The 19,614-nt window shown below is 40.0% G+C and overlaps 1 protein-coding gene across 1 annotated transcript in view; it reads right to left on the bottom strand.

Moving 5' to 3' along the window:
- The window catches only part of ST8SIA1 (ST8 alpha-N-acetyl-neuraminide alpha-2,8-sialyltransferase 1), a 96,024-nt gene that overhangs the window by 19,248 nt on the left and 57,162 nt on the right, over window positions 1-19,614 (bottom strand). The window contains exon 4 of the mRNA XM_057369536.1: window positions 18,563-18,655. Coding sequence (XP_057225519.1) covers window positions 18,563-18,655 — 93 coding nt within the window. The remainder of the gene's footprint in view (window positions 1-18,562; window positions 18,656-19,614) is intronic.

Genomic DNA, 19,614 nt, shown 5'->3' with positions numbered 1-19,614 from the left:
AAACAAACAAACAAACAAACAAAAACAAACTACGACAACAACAAAAAATTGCACTGTGAAAAATCATCTTCACCTTGCAGTATTTTGAGAAAATTATTAAATGAGGTGGCTGCATGGACTTATATAAGACAGCAGATGCAAACTATTTAAACTGCACATCATGCCTTTGTTGCAAATTTGGGGTTGCAAGATTATAAGACAAACAAAAGRCAGAGATAAAAAAAGATGCAAACTTTACATAGATCACCCAGGAACAGGCTGAGGTCAGAGCCGTGGAAGGAGGCTTTGAGAGGTGCAGCCTAAACGCAGAGGGAGCAAATTCCCAATAAAACATTTAAAGATGATGATGTGGAAAGAAATGTTTAAAGCAATGTGCAAACCACAAGGGACTCACAGACTGAGTTCAATTTATGAGAGGGTGACAAAGACAAAGGTGACCTAAAGTGACACAGGTTTATATATAAATCTAAACAYCTTTCAAATATTTCTCCATTGCTTTCTCCAGGCCATTATTCCTGCCCAAAGRAGCAAGATTTTCATGCTTTTCTAACATCTGTTAGCAAAATATTTTCTCTCTCTTCTTAATGAACATTAATCTAGACTCAGAGATCACCACTGTCCSTACCTGCTAACGCAACATGGAACAGTCAGCTCCATCATCCACTGACTCCTATTTCCTTATTTCCAGAATCCCAGGGCCACTCATCTGACAGCTTCATTAAGATAAAGGTGTGCTGGTGCCTGTATTTCTGTAAAATTGTTCATGGTGAATCATGACATGCCTTGTTTTCTAGTTTTATCACTATTATCATGCTCAATAAGGGTGTTTGAAATGGTTGGCTGTTATGATAAGCCCCAACACAGCCTCCGCAATGAAAAGGTTACAGTTTAGGGAGGAAAACAAAGCAAACTGATAGACACTGTTGAGACACCAAATTATATCAAAGAAACATATCTCACACACTATAACTAAAGCCTTGCACAATATGAAGCACCTCATGTATTTTTATGCTCTTTTACTGTACAGCAAAAAGAAAAGCCAGGAGTGGCTACACAAAGGAATTGAAACTTCTAAAATATTGCAACTACAGAGACATGAAAAAATACATTTTTAGTACACTTTGCAAAGAACCTTTCATACCAGAGCTTATCCAACAGGTCAGGTGTGTAGCAGGGGAGTTTTAGACCAGCTGTGGAGCTGCTGTGTTTGTGTATGTGCTGTGACAATGTGGTTTAATGATTACAGATGGGGACCTGGCCCAGGCTGTGTTTTTTACACATTCTCCAGTCCCATAAATCTTGTGGAAACTGCTGCATGGATGGTCAGAAGAAAATGGACATATGAGGAGGAAGGAAATTGATGGCTTGGTATGGGATGTACTCAGCTCCTTAGAGGAGGGSCCCATCTAGTCACAAGGAAGAGAGGCCAAAGGAAATGCACACAGGGAGCGAGGCCTCTTGAGGAAGGGCAGTGTGTTCAARCACTGCACATGGAAAAAGAAAAGATTAACCAGGAAGAGGGAATGAGGGACTGGCAGGTCATCACCAAAGACAAGGCAACTGGAATGGCAAACAAATGAAGCAACAGAGCTTGCAGGCTCATTGCATTGCTATTAAATGATGATTTAAAGACCAGAATCAAAGAAGGAAAAAACAAAAGGAAAAAACACTCCAGTCTGTTTCTGATATGCAATGAATGGGACCCACTGCCATTTTAAACATACTTTGTCATCCAACATCCATGCTCCRTTCTCCACAGAATCACGTGATTCCTAATAACAGCAGAATTTAGCAAGGAGTAAAAATGTCCTTTGAAGGACTCTGAAGTTCCTTTGCCACATCTGTGAGAGCAGCTACAGCTGCAAGTGCAGGAGAGCGTCCTCCTGACCTGCCTCCCTCACTCTGGAGGGAAACCAARCAAACCAAAACTCTGGAGGGARACCAARCAAACCAAAACTTGAGAGAGAATGTCCCACCTGGTCAGTCCTGCAGAGCTTTTCTGAACAGTTTTAATAGCATAGTAACAACTGATCACCCCTTTGATCCAGCCACTACCTCTCCACTCCACAAAACCTCTCAATRCCTTCACTGTGACTGACTGCAAGAGCTTCCCCTCATCAAAGCCAGGCAGGCTCAGGACATCCTCTATCATGGGCTGATGAAGGCAACATCTTTGCAAACTATTTTGTAGCTGGGTTGATGAGGSCACACTGATTTTTGGTGGATTGCTAGAGGTTTCTGTTCTGTGAGTGAACAGCAGTGAATCCACACAGGCTACTCCCGTTTTCCACTTCAAATCTTTTGGATTAACCTGCAGAGTGCTGAAACTCACACCTGCATCCACGCTCAAACAGATGATGGGCCTTGTGGAGGTTTAAAATTATGGAACATCCATTGCAGAGGAAAGCTCTGGGGAAGAAAATGCAAGCCTAGTCATTATCTCAGATGCCCAATTCTGCAAGACTTGGATTTATGAATACATAAATGAATACTCTGATTTAATTTCTCACATTTCATTGGGTGGTAAATGGGAGTTGCAACCACGACAGCAAGAGCATTTATTTTGCTTATGGGAACACTAGCAAAGTAATAATTAAACTGAGGCAGCTCAGTAGCACACTTCCTTCCCCACAAACCTTTCCAAAGCACCCTTGTCAATTGACTTACAGCGTAAAGTAAAATCTCATAATGTTCCCTGATAAATTATTTTGTAGCAAGTACCTGYACTGCACAGCATTTCTCCACATCTCCCTGCCTCTCAGTCTTCTATTGCCCTTTCTCCTCATTTCCCAACAGTCACAGGAACTACAAGACCATTTCCCAACATTTCCAGTTTTACTTTTTTCACATCCTCCACAATAGAGTAATGCACAGGTGGCTTTTACCACAAAAATAATGCACACAAACATGCCCAGTGTTTGCATCAATTTTGCTGCATGCCTGRAAACAAGACCTCCATGAATGACAAGGAACTGCCTTATTCCCCATGAAACCAAGGGGATTTCTGCCTTTGCTTCCCAGGAAGTGATGCCTGACCAAAATCTACTGCTGTAACTGAGCCCAGCATATCAGTGAAGAAGTAAGCTTTAATCATCTTTGGGATTTCAAACCACAGCTTTTACTCTCAGATCTCTTGAGAACACATTTACAGAACTTCTTTCATTTAATTTGTACTGAGACCAAGGAGAWGTGAGTGCAGAACAGCATGTAAAGGCCAAGCAGTTCTAATGCTTTCACCTTCATCACTGAAATGTTGCTTAAAATATTTCTTTCCTGGGGGTAGATCAATGCCAGAAGCAAGGCAGACACACCATCCCTTTWTTCTGACTCTGCTAAATGTGCCAGACTTCTCACTCTGGCCTAGGGCTGGGGGAAGAAAGGGCTGCTTGTAGCAGAGAGGAAATAATCAAGGACCTTGACCCCTCTTTCAGTCCTGGAGCATGCTGAGTCATGTGTTTGTCCCAGCTTATCAGGGCAATAAAAAAACTGTAGATTTTCTTTTTTGTGAATGAGAGAACATTTTTGGTTATCTGGGGAGAAAACTCTTGATATGGAAAACAGCTTTTTCCGATCCATTTTTAGCTGTCATGGCTGTTGTGTAATTCTGGCATCAACTTCCCCCTTTTGCTGATTTAAAAAAAGCTTTACTGTAAGCTCTCCCTCTCATTCCTTGCCAGGGAACTCTTAGAGAGATCACCTAGGCTTTTGCAGTGCTGAGGYAAACAGGCTGATGCCAATTTACCCAAAAATATATCCTCTCAGTGGAGCATTCAAAACTGTAGACTGTAATGTTCCCTCCAGATATCACGGTGTGGCCCAATCCATCTGTCCTTCTATCACTCTCTGAACATCCTGAAATTCCCCACACCTGTGAGGTTTAACCCCACAAATCATTGCTGATTTCTCACTTTTAAATGCACTTCGGGGGCAATTCCTTTTAAAATCCAGGGGTTATGGCATTTAGAGACACTGATGCAGGCAGATGTTCCTGACTGTCAGCTCCACAAGAAAACCCTTCCAGGTCTGATGTGTGACTGCAAGGACAAGACAAAASGATTCTCTTTAAAAGGGGTTACAATTCACAGTGGAAAGCTAAAGGGAAACATTTGGAGGGATTCTCAGAATTGCTGGAGGCTCTGACTCACAGTCGTTGTGATGATTTAAAATGTAATGACCTGTTCTCCCAAATGTTTGTTCTAACCCACTGCTACAGGAAAATAAGGAAAATGAAACTTATGAAGGCTGTTTCAAACCAAAGCTCTGCAACTTTGCTAAAGCCACACCTGGAGATGAACTGAGCTATGGAACATGCACCAAACTCCACAAATTCCATCTCAAATGAGTAGCAAGAAGCTAGGAATGAGGCTTGTAAATCCATGYACAGCATTGGCTAAATAAATACACACGAAAGGCATAAGGCCTTTGTGTGCCTATGAAAAGGGAAAGAAATTCGAAGCTTACCTGAGGAATAATCATTCTGAGAAACTTCACCAACTAGTGTAAAAATGCTTTTTCTGAGGAAATAATTAATCACCCCTAAATTAGTTGATTATCTTTTAATCAATTTTTTTAAACATCAAAAGTTAAAAATGTAACTCTTTATTCATTAGCTCAATTTTAACTCATTGAAAAGCAAACAAACAGGAGAAAGTATTTTCTGATTTCATAACAGAACTGAATAACCAGCTGGTAGAGATGAGGGTCTCCTAATGTCCTACAGGGAAGGTATAAGTTCCTGTTTCACTTCTGCTAGAACAGGGTGAAACACTAGRTAGGCACAGCTGCTGTCGATCTGTCTGTCTGTCTGTCCAGCTCTTGGGTTTCTCATGTTTGCTCTGTCTAAGCCTACAATTGCCAGGTGCTACTTTCAGTTCTCAGCTAAAAGATTTGTGGTTTTCCCCTCACATTTTGACCAGATAAAACTGTTCCCGTGAACACTGAAGCTGTGAAACTGTACCCATACTGGATATTTACATCCAAGGAAACTGCTCCAAGTGTCTCTTAGCAAAAGCAAAATGAAGCAGCAGTAAATTAAAAATGGGATAACAGAGTCCTTTCTCCTAATATGCTGCTGCTGCCACACACATTAGTGACTGGCTGATTCCTAGAGAAAGGAACACTAGTGTTTTGCTGGCCAAAAGCGCATTGTGATTCATGGGTAAGTCATCATCATGTCAGGTTGAAAATATGAGGCAGCCTTCTCTGCTATCCACCATAAAAACATCCAATCACATTCTTCAAAGAAATCACATGAATTTAAAGTCAGAGGCACTGGAAAATATAGAGGAACAGAGTGAGAGGCTTTTGGAAATGCTRTGGTTTCTGTCAATGTTAATCATTGCCAGAAGGGCTGTCTTAGTCATTCTKTAGTTCATCATTGAATAAAAACAACACAAAATTACAATTTCAGCTAATTACCAATTGCTTCTGGTTCCTAATAAATTGAGTTTTCCTACAAAACAAACCCAAATTCTGCTTTTAATTAGATAATTGCAAATCCAGAGTAACTGATTTGGGAGATAGAACACTACAATGATAACAAAAGGCTACTAAGAGTTTGATTCAGAGTTTTTCTGCTTGCTGACCTTAATTGAGGGGAATTAGGCAACATTTTCCATGGGGCCTTCCATCCAAAATTAGATCGAAATATAGTTATGAAAGATGCTTTTTGAAGTGCAATACAGCAGCTGCAAACATTGTTCACCAGGTAAAGCAGCTTCCCCTGTCTTTGAGAGACTGGAGAGGATTGGTTTTGGAAGAGGGCTAAGACACAGTTCAAACTACTCCTTTTAATGCATTTGGCCAAAACCATAAATAATGTTGGTTTTTTTGTACTAAAAAATTCCCCAAGGACTAAGAAAAAACACCTTTTGAAAAACGTATAGTAATTATTGACCTGAGTTTTTAAGAAGTACAGGATTGTTTATGTAATAGATTTCTGTAGTAATTTGTATTTGTCTATGTTTGAGTATGGACAGCTGGAAAGCAGACACAATGAAAATAATTTGAATGGTAAAGGAAATGGGGAATCTGTCCGTAATTAAGGATTGCAGCATGAGATGGGATTATGAATTGCTAATTTAAATAACCAGCCTGAGGTCAGTGCTGTCTCCATTACCAGTGAAGGGTACAAGAAAAAATACAAGTGACACAAATGACCTAAATCTGGTTCTCCAAAAGTGGTGCACACACCTCAGTTTTGAGGAAAGGCAGAGGCAGCTCCCAGTACTAACACTCAGCAATTCAAAACAAAGCCTACTATTTATAGGGCGCTCTGCCCCATTCAGGCACAAGGGATATCATTAAGTTGTGTTGGAGCAGCACAAAGGCACAAACATAAGCTTTGGCAGCTGAGAGAAAGAGAGCAATTGCAGGAACCCTCGCTGTTCAGATGGTGAGAATTAGTGTAGCTCCCTTGACTTCCCCAGAATTATATGGATATAATACACCAGCTGAGGATGTTATCCATTATCTGTAACTCCAGCTGTGCCTGCATGGCTCATCCAGCCACATCTCTGAGTCAAGGCTCATATGCCATGAAGCATGCTGCTTAATAAAATATAATTTAAATATCAAGAAGAGACTCATAGATAATTTCTGCATCAACTCACAATGACTCAGAGCTAAGTGAATATGGCAGAGCAAATAAACCAACTCCAGAGTTATTAGGAGGGCTACTAAGTGCTCCTAAGCCCACTGAGTGATCCATGTGCACATCAAAAAGCCATTGAAAATTATTTAATTGTTGAAATGACCAGTGCTGTGCAATTTGTAAGCAGTTTGCTATGAGCACTGAACACTCCAAGTTGTTCTCATTCATGTCCACAGCTGCTGCACGATGTTGATGAATTCCTACCTTATAAACAGTTTGCTCTTAAAATTCTTTTTCAGCCACCCTTTTCTTCCCTGTCCTTAATATGTCCTAGGTTTACAGATTCAGCAAATATTTTTAAAGAACACTTCTTATCTGTTGTGAGCAAGTGTATGAAGGGAGGGGAAAATAGAGGTTCGAACTGATTTTTCTCACCAAGTGAAAGGATATGCACAGAAAACCAGTGACAGCATATGCCTGGCTCCATTAGTGAGCCACCCTCCTGAAAGCTGTCCCTTCATCACGTCCTAGGATGTCCTCTTTCTCGAGGCTGCTGCTGTCAGAGCTGCCTGAACAGCTTGCACTCACTGATCACAGCCTCTGCACACAACCCCTCAGTCACTTTGCATGGCTCAAAACTTCTGTCAAACTGCACTAAAAGAAGTGGCTAAGAACCTCATGAGAATTCACAGCTTGCCAAGAGGCTGCTGAAGGATGCTCATGGCTGATCTATTGGTAATACAGAGGGAATATGTGCCTTGTTAAGGGCACAYATTACCTCCACATCAATCCCATACATTATCCAGGCCAACTAGCCTGCAGCACTGACATAGTTTGGCTTCCCACCACACAGATCTGGTGTTACATCTTCAGTGAGGAAAGGGCAAAACACAATGCAAGAAAGAGGAGCAGCAGATCTGGGGTTTATATTTTTGTATCTGCCAACCACTCGCTCCCCCACCAGTCCCAAGCTCTTCCTCCCCTTTGTCTGTGCCCGCCAGTCCACCCCATTCCTCCCTGGTTTCAGCAGCAGCAATTGTCACTTTGTTGGGCTGGGAAGGAGTCACTTGGCTACACAGATATGCTTGCTGTTGGACCAGCTATCCCCCATTTCCTCCACTGAAAGTGAGACTTTCCAGAAGAAGGTTTCCAAAGGTTGGACCTAGTCCCCATGCACACCCTCAGTTAGACAATGTTACTTTACACTGAAAGCCAGAATAAATGGTTTAATAAAGCATAAAATAGAAAATGGGAATTAGATTACCTACTACTCCACCTCATCTTAAGAACTTCACCCTGTTGGCAAAGGCAAAAGCAGTTTCACTTGAGCTCTATGCAGAGGATGTTATTTGAGTTCTAACCAAGGTCATCAGGAATTCCACACCTACTCTAAAAACGAACTACCTTCTTTGCCAGTAACATTGCAGCCAATTTCTCAAACAAATTATCTAAAGTGAAAGATCTTTCTTGACAACTAATAGTTGGCACACAACATAAACCTTGCTTCCCAGTTTCTGCCCTGACCACTGGAATGTCACTGCTACAATGAACGCTGARCGTCCTTCAGGGAATGAGAAGCCTTTCTGAGCAGTGCAAGACAAGCAACATTCATACAGAAAATTCTGGGTCAGGGCTTCAGCTCTCATACCTCTGTTATCTAAACATTGCCAGCAGATCTTCAGTAGAGCCACCTGAAGACAACAAAACACAATTTGGAAGCTGTCAAGCATGAATTCCCTTCATATGAAGACGCAATCTGTCCCTTAAAAGGCAGTTCACACTATAGGACAGATTTTCCTTTTGCAACCAGTAAGCACAGGGAAAAAAAGAATTGATATCTTACACCCATTTTATTTCAAGTAAATATCATTAATAGCCACCACTGATTAATTTATGATTATTTCTCTTTGGGATTCCAGGACTGTTGCTAATGGTTGTTATTTAAGGCTTCATGTCACAGAGACACATTTTTTGTGCAAGGTTTCAAGAGGCAAAATGAGAGGAAGGGCAAAGAGTACTGTGGAACTTAGCTGACCCAGCAACATCCAGGAGCACTGACAAAAATAAAAAGAGGATATTGAACATCCTTCTCTGCTGCGTCTGCTCAGTTATTGTGGAAAACTAACAGAAAGAGTCACATCCCTGATGGATATAATTGGCTCCTAGGAAAGTGGGATGCTCAGGGTCCTGCCACTCTGTGCCAGAGGAAAATTTCTTGGACAGTAAGTTTGTCACTTGATGTGCACCTCTGCATCTGAGGAAGAAGCGTCAGAGATGAGAACCAAACCCTGAAATATCATGACAGTGTGTGAACAGCAATTAGCAACTCTGTGGACAGAAACAGATTTTCTGGCAGGTCTCATTAATCTCTTTATGCCAATTTAAATACTCACGAAAGAAACTGTGTGAGCAGCCAAGAACATTAAGACTTCTTCACATGAGCTATTTCAGCAAACACCTATGATCAAAGACTGGGCAAAGAACCAGGGATACRCTGCTGTGGACTTCACTCTGATTCACTGTTGGTCTGCGATGGCTCCCTCGTGTTTCTGTTATCCTGTCTGAAAATGAGGCACAGGAGTACTTCATCCACCTTCCTAAATGCTTCTCTGCACCAGTCTGTAAACAACAGMTTGATTTAAACTTACAAAAAAATGCCCCTTCTGAAGCGGGAGGGACAGAGTGAGATCAAATCTTTTAAATCACACCCCACAAACAAACCTTTTGGTCYGTGCTCTCCATCACAGAACCAGCAGCCAGAAGCCTTTCCCAAAGGCCAACTCAAACCTTGCTGCTCACTGTYGAACATGCCTTCATCCCAAAAGCTCCAGAGCTTTTCTAAAGGCTCTTCCTGCCTGACACAGGAGGACAAGATTCAGCTGTCRTTCCCTGGGAGAATGACTGGGACAAGATGGGAGCGGACCCCAGMCAGGAGACAGCCTGTGAAGGAGCTGCAGTTCTGAACTGCCTCTAGTTTTCCTTAGTGGTATCCAAGTCCCATTGTGCCAAAACACCTGGATTTAGTGATGTTCTACCTCCAAGGACTCGCTGATTCATGCCTGGATGGATGACCTGAGAACAGAGCAGAACTAGGACTCCTAAGATAGCCACCTATTTGGCACATCCCTGCTAAAGCCCCCACTGGGCCACCCCAGAGTAAACTGAGTGTAGAAAGATTTCAGTTAGGTGAATCTCTGTTAGATAGGTTTTTGTGAGAAATCCTGATCCTTTTAGGCTGATGGGAAGAGCATGAGCAGATGATGAGCTGCCCATCTCCTGGAATGAACCATTTAGAGAGCAATGAGCTTGCTGGCTCATACAGCAAAGCATGATCATATTCTGATCAGCACAGAAGCTCCACCTTTGATTCAGATTTACAAGGTTTTCCCCTGGCTATTCAACCTTCCAATCTTCCATGAATAACAGGAGTCCACAACAAACCTGGCACTGATGCCAGGTCTTCATTGTATTTAACAGGTAACCTCTGATATATAGCTGAATATATTTGTATCTTCTGTTACAAAGCCCAGGTCTCACAAAATTRGTCACTACAACTGCTATGAAAGAATGGTGTGTTTGGTTGCAGGGCCTTTTCTTGTTTGTCAAAAGTCAATTGCTTTCTTAAAAAATGTAGCTTAACTCTTACTGTTTCTTTGCTACGACTACTGCTCAACAAGCTCACTGTCAGGATACAAATCTGGCTACTTCTTGGATTGCTTTTTTCCCCAAACATTAGTCTRTCAAAACCATAATGGAAGGTAGGAGATTGTACAGAAACATCTGAAAAGCAAATCCTTACCATATCAAGGGCAAGTTTAATTAATCTAATGAAGGGTCTAAGAACCACACCCTTTTACCTTGTAGAATGTAAGTAGATATTTCAGCAACTGAGCTGAGCTTTTCAAAAAGAAAGGATAACTGTGAACTGTGCCATGTTTCATCATTTTATTCTGATTATTCTATTTTGTCTTTTGCTATTTTTGAAAGTCTTTACTATTGTCATTAGGAGTGAGTAGAAAAATGCTATGAGTATGTCTACAGACCAGATTTCAAGATTTTTCCTAAAAATCTCTGAAGGAATTAGTGSACTGCCAGGACTAAGTGGCCTTGCTTGAGCAGAGGCTGATCTCCCTCACAGCCTATGCCATTCCATAATTCTGTGAATCCTCCTCAAGATTAGCTTTAAAAAATATTTCATCCCAAACCTACCAAGGTGGTAGCTGCTTTTATTGTGTATTTGCAGCACTGCCAAGACTTGGGTGAGTCACGTAGGCGATGAAAATCTCCACAGAGCAAGACRAATTTTACAAATTACATGCTTAGATGTGGGGATTTAAAAGTGTTAGCCAGTGTCTGCCTGGAATTGGGTTGGAAAAGGTAACATTAGATGATTTCCTCTTAGCTGGGTAGTAAATACAACCATCTGGTGTAAGTGCACATTACTGATTTACAGTACTTCATTACTAGGTAGCACAAGAGAGCAGAGACTGAACCTGATAAGAGTCAGATTGGAATGGGGAAGGAAATTTCGACTGAAGTTTTAAATGAGCCATAATATTTAAAACCACAGGATGAACTTTTGCCATGGAAASAGGCTCAGTTCTCTGTTCTACACTGCGCTTCCTATCAGTGTTACTCAATGCCAGCCTGCTGTATGAAACAGGCAGGGCACCGAAATATTCAGCTAAGAGTATTCTGARTACAAATTCACCACTGCTACTAATTAGAAACATTGCTTTGGGCACAAACCCAGGCAGAAACACTGTCTTGTTTGTAAGTAAGGCCTGCCAATAGTAGCAGATGTAATAATTACCACACAAGATTCAACATCCTCCCACAATGTAATAGAATAAATTAATTAGAAATTTAATAATATATGTGTTTTTAGATAATCATAAAATTATTTGGGTTGGAAGGGACCTTAAAGGTCACCTGTTTCCAACCCCACTGCAGTGGGCAGGAACACCTTTCACTACATCAGGTTGTCATTTTGCACATTGTTTGCTGTTCTTCTAGAAAAAGCAAAAAATATAGGAAAATCACAGTGGAACATTCTAGTCTGAAAGGTTAATTTCTTTTTCCTTCTAAAGTACAAAGAATCCATACCCCCTCAGGCAAGCCAGCCATAAGGGCTGGCACATATGAAGTTACAAACAACAGTAAGATTTCCTACACAAAAATTTCATAAAGTAGCTAAAAATTCTTATTCTAAGACACTGGAAAAATCTCTTCTGTGTTGTTTCAAAACTCAGATGAAATAAACCCTTAATTTTAGCATGCAATTTGACTTAAAGTCAGAACCTTGAAGGTCTAATTTTAGCACCCCTCCTGCCYCAGTGAGAAGTGCACAAGTGATCCAAATGCATAGACAGCTGCCAAAATCAGCAGTGTCAAATCTTACAACTGTATGTTCACGTACTCAAGGGAGAGTGTTAGAATTACTCTATTGGAGATCTTTTATACTCCCACTTTACAGCTCCATCTTTTATCAGCTGTTAATAACACAGTTCAACATTACAAGCTGTCTACACACTCTGATCTAGCTTTGTATTCTAATTTTTCAAATTTAAACTCATGCAAGCCTGAGCTTATTTTATGATTATTCCCCAGATATTCAGGCTTTAATTAACAAAAGCAAATGCACTGAAAATRTTCTGTCTCACAGGGATGACAAAACTGACAGGCAGTAGAGCTCAAATCAACACGCCATCCCTTGATATGTCCTGTGTGGGATCCAGGAGAAGCCTTTGTGGTTCTGCTTAGTCAGAAATTGAAAGAAGAGTCTTGCTTGTTTACAAATAATCACAACAGCCTCTCACATCCCACCCTAAAATGCAGACACCTCTGCTCTGTGTTTTCTCCATTTACATTTGGAAGAATTGAAACCACACCAGGAGCATCACAGACAGTAAGACTTTTTTTCCACTAAACAGTCTTCCTGTCACCACCATCCACATTTTSAGGTCCTCTTACCCTCTTGCAGAGGAATTCCTGTTATTAAGCTCTCTGGTGGAAGATGCAAAGGAACTGATGGCCCTTCAGGCCACACATTATATATTTATTTGAATCCCTCTGCACCACCAAATCTGGCAGGAATATAAGGATGGAAAAAAAAATCACCCTAATTAAAAGCATTACTTGCTCAAGGAAGATATAGCTTTCCCATTTCACAAATCTAATAATGGAAAATCAGACAGCTGGTTGTCTCTCTGTTTGGTGGTGCTGGCAGGCTCTTGSATACAGTGGTCTGAAGAAGACACTAGGAGGTGGGAGAGGGGGGAGGAATGAAAAGCAACAGTCTTCCTGCCATGGTGTGCCAAGAAAATGAAAATGTGTGAGACAATGTGTTAATGAATATCCCCACAGATGGGCAAGCACTGATGATTTTGGTAAGGCAAAGATTTTGCAATTAAAATATCATTCACAATAGAGATAATGATGATTATCATCAAAATCCCAGTATAGGACAAGAGCCCTACAAATGCGTGTGTAAAGTAATGCACCCCAAAGCTCTCTAAACCTACAATAAACACACAGCAGAACTGAAATYTGAGGATATTTCAATCACAAATCCAAATGGATTATTTTAATCCTGGTATATTCTATCTCTGCTTTATGACAACTACTAATAAAATATTTATTTTTGTTAAAGAGAAASCATCAAACCATGATTTTATGAGACCTCATTTATAATTTCCCATTTCATCCCCACATCAATTTGCCCTTTAAATTACTGTGTCACAGAGACTTCTCTGGTGAGGTATCATCCCTAAGTGTACCCRTGGAAAATTCTTCCTACTTTCCTCAGTCTTCCCTCCTCCCCTCTTTTCTCCTACCAGATTAAACAACTTTTACTCCAAGTTCCCATTTCCCTAACCCAAAATTTCACTCCATTGTTTTTCATCTCAGCAACAGCATYGGACCTTTCTCTTTGAAACCAATGTTGCATTTTGAGACACCTCTAAATCCAACAGTCCTTTCCTTAGGGCTAAGGATTCCTGGAACTCTTCTTCTTGCTCATTGATGTATTTTGTGGTTGAGATTGGGTGGATAAGAGAGTAAAAGCCATTTATTTAAATGGGGTCAAAGCATGGCTATAATAGCAATGAACTGTTATAGTCACAGCAGGCTTTTTTCCAACTCCATACATTTCTRTTCATCAGCTAAGAAAACACAAAAGCAAACCAGAAATTTCTGGAATTTTTCTTTCCTGCCTCTGATGGTAACATTGGGCCAGTCCCCTCCATCCCCACAGTTTCACTTCCYTTTCTGTTCAAACAAGGACAAAAAAAGATTTTCCTCACAAAGAGAAATTAAGGCATCACTTGTAAAGGTTTTGGAAGAAACTTTATATTAGAGAAGGGAAAAAATTGATTATCAGCAAATAGGGCTTCAGGCCATCTCCATATACAGAAGAGTTTWTCAGAGTCTTGCCTCTTAAGAAGTACTTCCAAGATATTTATCCCCTTGCTGTTGGCAAGATGTTCAGAGATTCTTGAAGAATGTGAATTGAAATAATTAAAACATAACATAAAATGTGAATTGAAAGAATTATTCTTATTATCACTTTGGACTTTTCCTTAATGAAGTAATCTAAGATATATTTAGACACCAGGACTAAAAAAAGAAACTCTATATGAAGTATTTAATATCTGGTGACCAATTGACTTTACAGGGAAAGATCTTTTCATCACTTGACTTCCAAAGAAAGGACAAGATAAACACAAAGGATTTTCCTTCAAGAACATATTTTATGGGTAGGTTTCTATCTTTCTTTTTCTGAYCTTCTGCAATTACCAAACAATAATGTAACTACCTAGGAACAGAAYATGTAGCTTTTACATGGAAACACAGTGAAGAGGAATTCTCATGAACCATTTTCATGAGTGTAAGCAACAGGCATAAAACTGTACATTTTTTTAATCAAAGATGAAGGAAGCTTTTATMAAATTAAATTATTGCTTCAGTTCCATCTTTTTATTCTTAATAGTGTCAGCTGGATTCAAAGATGTCTTCAGAACTGAATCCAGAAAAGATTATTAGTTATCTCTAAAATGTAAGGAACACCGGAAGGCAAATGTAATCCCACTCAAAATCCATGGGAACCTAATAAACAGCAGCAATATTTAACTGGCATGTCCAAGCTCAGAGACAGGATCATTCCATTTGTTAGTCTTTAGTCTCATTCCTTCATCRTGCTTTAGTGCAAGACATTGGATGTAGCAAAAAATTGTCAAATATCACAGAAATCAAAAAGGTGAATTAATTAACTGAAACGAGAATGTTCCCATTCAGTGRCAGAAGTTCTTATTTCCACACAGGCCAGAAACATGTAGCTCACAGATAAAACACTCCCCAACAAATATCAGATGSTCTACAACTCCCTGAATGCTGGAAAAAATCTAATTGGAGTATTACATCCATGTTRTTGATGATATAAGTGTACATAGGTTAGACAGATAAGCAGACATGGCACTAGAAAGGAATACTGCTGCCAACAGCACTTGTTTGCTGATTTAATTAGAAKTTTAGACAAAGTATTATTATATGACATTTGCAAGAGTTGTTGAAGATGATAAGAAATTCATAAAATTTGCTTCTCCTAAACAGCCCAGATCCAATRATTATAGAAACAGATAATATCCACATCCACAAACTCTTTGTATTTCTTAGTTAAAAATCTTATGCCATTAGTCAGAAATTCTCATTGCCTCTTAAGCATTTTTATTTTTACTGACTCGTCCTTCKCYAGAGCTGTAGACAAGTGTTTAGAAYATGGAAAYWACCTCTGTAGGTGACATAACCTTGTTGATTTTTCCCAGAATCTTAAGAATGGCTGTAGGCACGTCACAAGTCTCACTACTGCACTGCCTTTTTCCTAASAGGGACTTACRGCAGCYACTCTTGGAAAGAAAATAAAACCCRGGACAAATATTAAATTGTCTTCTGCCTACAAAGCGGTTCCCTGCAGCTAAAGCCAAGCTGAACAGGATGGTAGGGGAATGAACTGGAAACATCCAAGATGTGGGATTGCAGTCCACAGCAGTACTGAGGGGCAGAGGATGGGCGAGGTCACCTTGACCCCAGGAACAGCTTTATGCAACATTTCAATCCCAACTGCAACCTCAACATAGGCTTTGACAGAAAAGTTAGTTTTTGAATACAAAGTGGAAAAAGGAGTTTCACRCAGGAGCGAAGGACAGTGAGTTCCAATATTAACTGAAGAGAGATGYCTGTCAAAAATTCTAGACAAAAAAAAAGAAACTGGGACAGTCATCACACATAGATGTCTCTTAGTCAGACAGGAAAATTCCTACTGCAGTACACCTATTGTCAGTTCTCCTGTATTTTTCTAATTGAAGTTAGGGTAGGACATTCCCCATCATTTTTCAAATCCAAATGAGAACGGAGCAAAATATTTCACAAGTGAAAACTATACTACCTGCACAGTCACAATTTGTGCTGAAAACAGAGCAGGGACTTGATCTGTACGCTTTGCAAAAAGCATTGTTTAGAAGTTATTTTAAAAGTCAAGGTACTCCTAGATTAAAATTGTAACTCTTCCATCCTAAGGTGCTAAATCGAGAGGGAAACGGTGGTATCTCTGCAAAAATTACTGCAACAACCTGATTTTCTAAAGGCATTAATTCTGATTTGAGAACCACACAGAAAATTGCTTTCACATCCCTGGTATGAAAACTTTGCCCTACTGAACATTCATCACCATAAATCATCTGGTTAGGGTAAATCTTTTAGAAACCATGAATGGTRTTGCAGGACCAATTGACTAGACTTGCCATAAGACACTCGAGAGATAATTGAGATGTCAAGGCTCATCAATATCAACATACTTCAAGGAAGGACAAGAGGAGAGGGGAGGAATGACAATGAATGATACCATTATGTGATGACAGCTAAYCCTCAGCTTAGAAACAGATATATCAGTCACAAATATGCATGTCTTTGGATTTCATGGAAGTCTGGACATATATGCARCCTTAATTCCTTAAAAAGTTTCTTTCCATGAGAAGTAATGACAGAGTTGTAGACTTTTTTTTTTTTCTGTTTTAACTTTCAAGATTTAACCTTTTTTCCCCTCCTCTAACTTAACATATAGGAGATAAAATAACTTTGGGCAGCACACAGGAAACATCAGTCAATTATTTAAAAAAAAAAATTAAAATTAAACTATTTTTTCCTGACCAGGCAGAGGAAGCAAAGCATCAAAGGAGGCTTCTGCCAATTTTCAGTGCTATGAATTTGYTCCCTGTGTCATTCTCAGTTACTGGTTGTGTATCTCCCCCTAATCAATACACAATCCATGTTACTCTCTCATCCAAGGTCTTGCATCGTAATTACTGTCCACTCACTTTGAAAACTGACATTGATCACAATCCCAATTCCTTCTTGTCTTCCTTTTTTCCCATTTGCCACCCCACTCCGCTCCTCCTTGTGATATCCACCCCTCACAAAGTAGCACCTCACTCTCTCCATCTGCTTCTTMAACCATCTGCTCATTCCATCCTTCCCCTCTTGCTGGAAAACTCCACGGTCTCTCCCATGCAGCTCCACAGTCTCCTCAAAGCATCACTAAAACCCTTTTCCTTTTCTGTTCAAAAATAGTAACTACAGTCAGCTYTCTGCTTCAGGCCTCAATGGAGGGGATGGTGCAAAACAAATATGCCTGAGTTCAGTAATCCACTCCTCCTCTTCATTTCATCCAAAACTCCATGGCCAAACTGATCTTTCCTTGATGGGATGTTCTGGCCATTTCATTCCACTTCAAAAATCAATTAGCCATCTACACACCACAGGATTTTCAGATGCCCCATCTTCAGGTCCATTCCCCTGAGTAACTCTCTCATTTTGCCTGGCCCCTGGTGCCATCCTCTGCCATTTCTGCTTGGTTTGCTTTGATCTCGTCCCACAAGCATTTCTGTGCCTTCTCCTACTCAGGCACTCTCTGCCTGCAATCAGCTCTTGAAGCTCATTATTACTCCATTTCCCTCTTGCTCACCCTCTCTGTTCTACTCTGTCAAAGACTGTCATCTCTTCCACACACAAAACTAGAGAATCCTTCAATTCTGAAAGAGAGGAAAAATATTACATTTAAATACCATCAAAATTTCCAAGCCAGTGCTTTTCTTCTTTTTAAAACACCTGGCTTTCTACCATGTATTTAATTTCCCTGCTTTGCTTCCTTTCACAATCCTTCACCTCCCAGTACTCACATTATACATTCCTTTGTGCCTAATCACTTCCTGCTCATCCCTTTGGTTTATATCTTTTCTCTCCTGTTTTGCAGTGAACATGGCAGGTTACTACCAGATTCTTTTCTGCCTGAGAACAGCCTACCTCATTCCGGATGACAAACAAAGAATATGGTAATTAAAATTCAGGAAGGCAAAATCAGAGAGATGGCACTGACATTTTTCCCCACCCCACTCCCTCTTCCCCACTCTCATCAGCTACTGACATTTGAAAAATTTCAACCAACTCTAATAAACAACACAAATTTGTCCCAGTTTCCTAAGAAAGCAAAGCTTGTATGATCACACCCCTGCCAAGTAGCTCCATCCTAACCCCTTTTAYACTCTGTAAGTCAGATTCAAACAAATAATGCAAAGGCAGCGACGAACCAGAGGTTAACTTTGCTGAAACAAAGAGAAATCCAAATTAGCATCTTCATTAACTGTGGGATGCTGCAGCCAGCTGGCTTGACCAGCAGAGTAGTTTGGGGCACCCAGCAGAACATATCTCCCTTAGTTTCCCTGCTTATAGTGAAAATATCAGAGGTTTATTCTTTAATTATTTCACCTAACACCAAGCCATTGCCTATTTCACCTTTTCCAGATCCCCTTCCAGGTTCAGATTATTATTAAGAACACAACTCTGATGCACTAATTTCTATAACACAGATGAAGCATTCTTGTCTACCCCCAACCAGAAAAGGAAAAATATGSTCTCTACCTTTTCTGAATTATACTGGGATTTGCAGTCACCAGCTGGGTTTTGGATCCAACATCCTTGCTGTATTCACTGGATAGAGGAGGAAGGTTGCACCTGCACACAAAGACAGTSAAGATTTTAAATGACATTCAGGACTGACACTCTTCAGAAAATRTAAAAATGTTGTATTGCAGGCTACAATTGTTCCCTACTGCACCACTCCTAAAAGCATTTTTGTACCAGATCGTGGGGAAATAGAGAAATAAAACCTTTTGCAGCGATGAGATCTGTGTAGCTGCTAAGCAAAAACAAAGGCATACACTTGGCATTTCTGACAGGCTGAAAGGCTGTGGAAGAGGCTGTTGTTATCTATAGAATTTTTTTTTTTTTTTTTCTAAATCCAAACTCTTTTAAAGTTCTGGTTTTCAGTTTTCTCTTGTTGACCAGTATCAGCCTCCAGACTGTTAATATCACTCCATGGTATTACCAGCATYGCAAGTGGCATTTTTAATATTACACTGTGGGGTACTATCATCTTACAGAATTTACCAAGAAAACACAGAGGAAAAAGAATTAAGTGGCTTTTTAAGTATGTGTATTTCAGCTCTACTCACAATCTTGTTCTGGTGGGTAGGATGATAATGGAATAAAGCCAAAACAATTGAGCAAATTTACTTTGGGAAGCAGAGAACAAAAAAAAAACAAAAGTAGAGGGAAAAAACCACACAGTGAATAGTCCAAAATGCTCCCTTGTAAAGACTTAGGAGAAAGAGGAAGATGCAGGAGATAAAGACAAAGATACATTCAAACAGTATCCAAGCCTATGCACTGCCCCAAAAATTAGGAGAAATCTAYTCAATACAAAAAAATCACATTAAAAACTGGTTTCCAAACATTTTTTATTTCAAATTTCTCCTTTAAAAAAAAAGACATGAACAGTATTTCAAATGCTTAAAAGGCAAAAATGAATCCATGATTCTCAGAGACAAGTAGTATTTGGAATTTTTTTCAGAGAGAGTCTTTTAGTTGTTATGTTGTTGGGGTTTGGGTTTTTCTCACTACAGTTTTTGTTA

Source organism: Malurus melanocephalus, unplaced genomic scaffold (genome assembly GCF_030028575.1).
Source record: "Malurus melanocephalus ecotype Western Australia unplaced genomic scaffold, MMel_1.1 scaffold_112, whole genome shotgun sequence".
Lineage (NCBI taxonomy): Eukaryota > Metazoa > Chordata > Aves > Passeriformes > Maluridae > Malurus > Malurus melanocephalus.
This window is presented reverse-complemented; position numbering and strand designations above follow the sequence as displayed.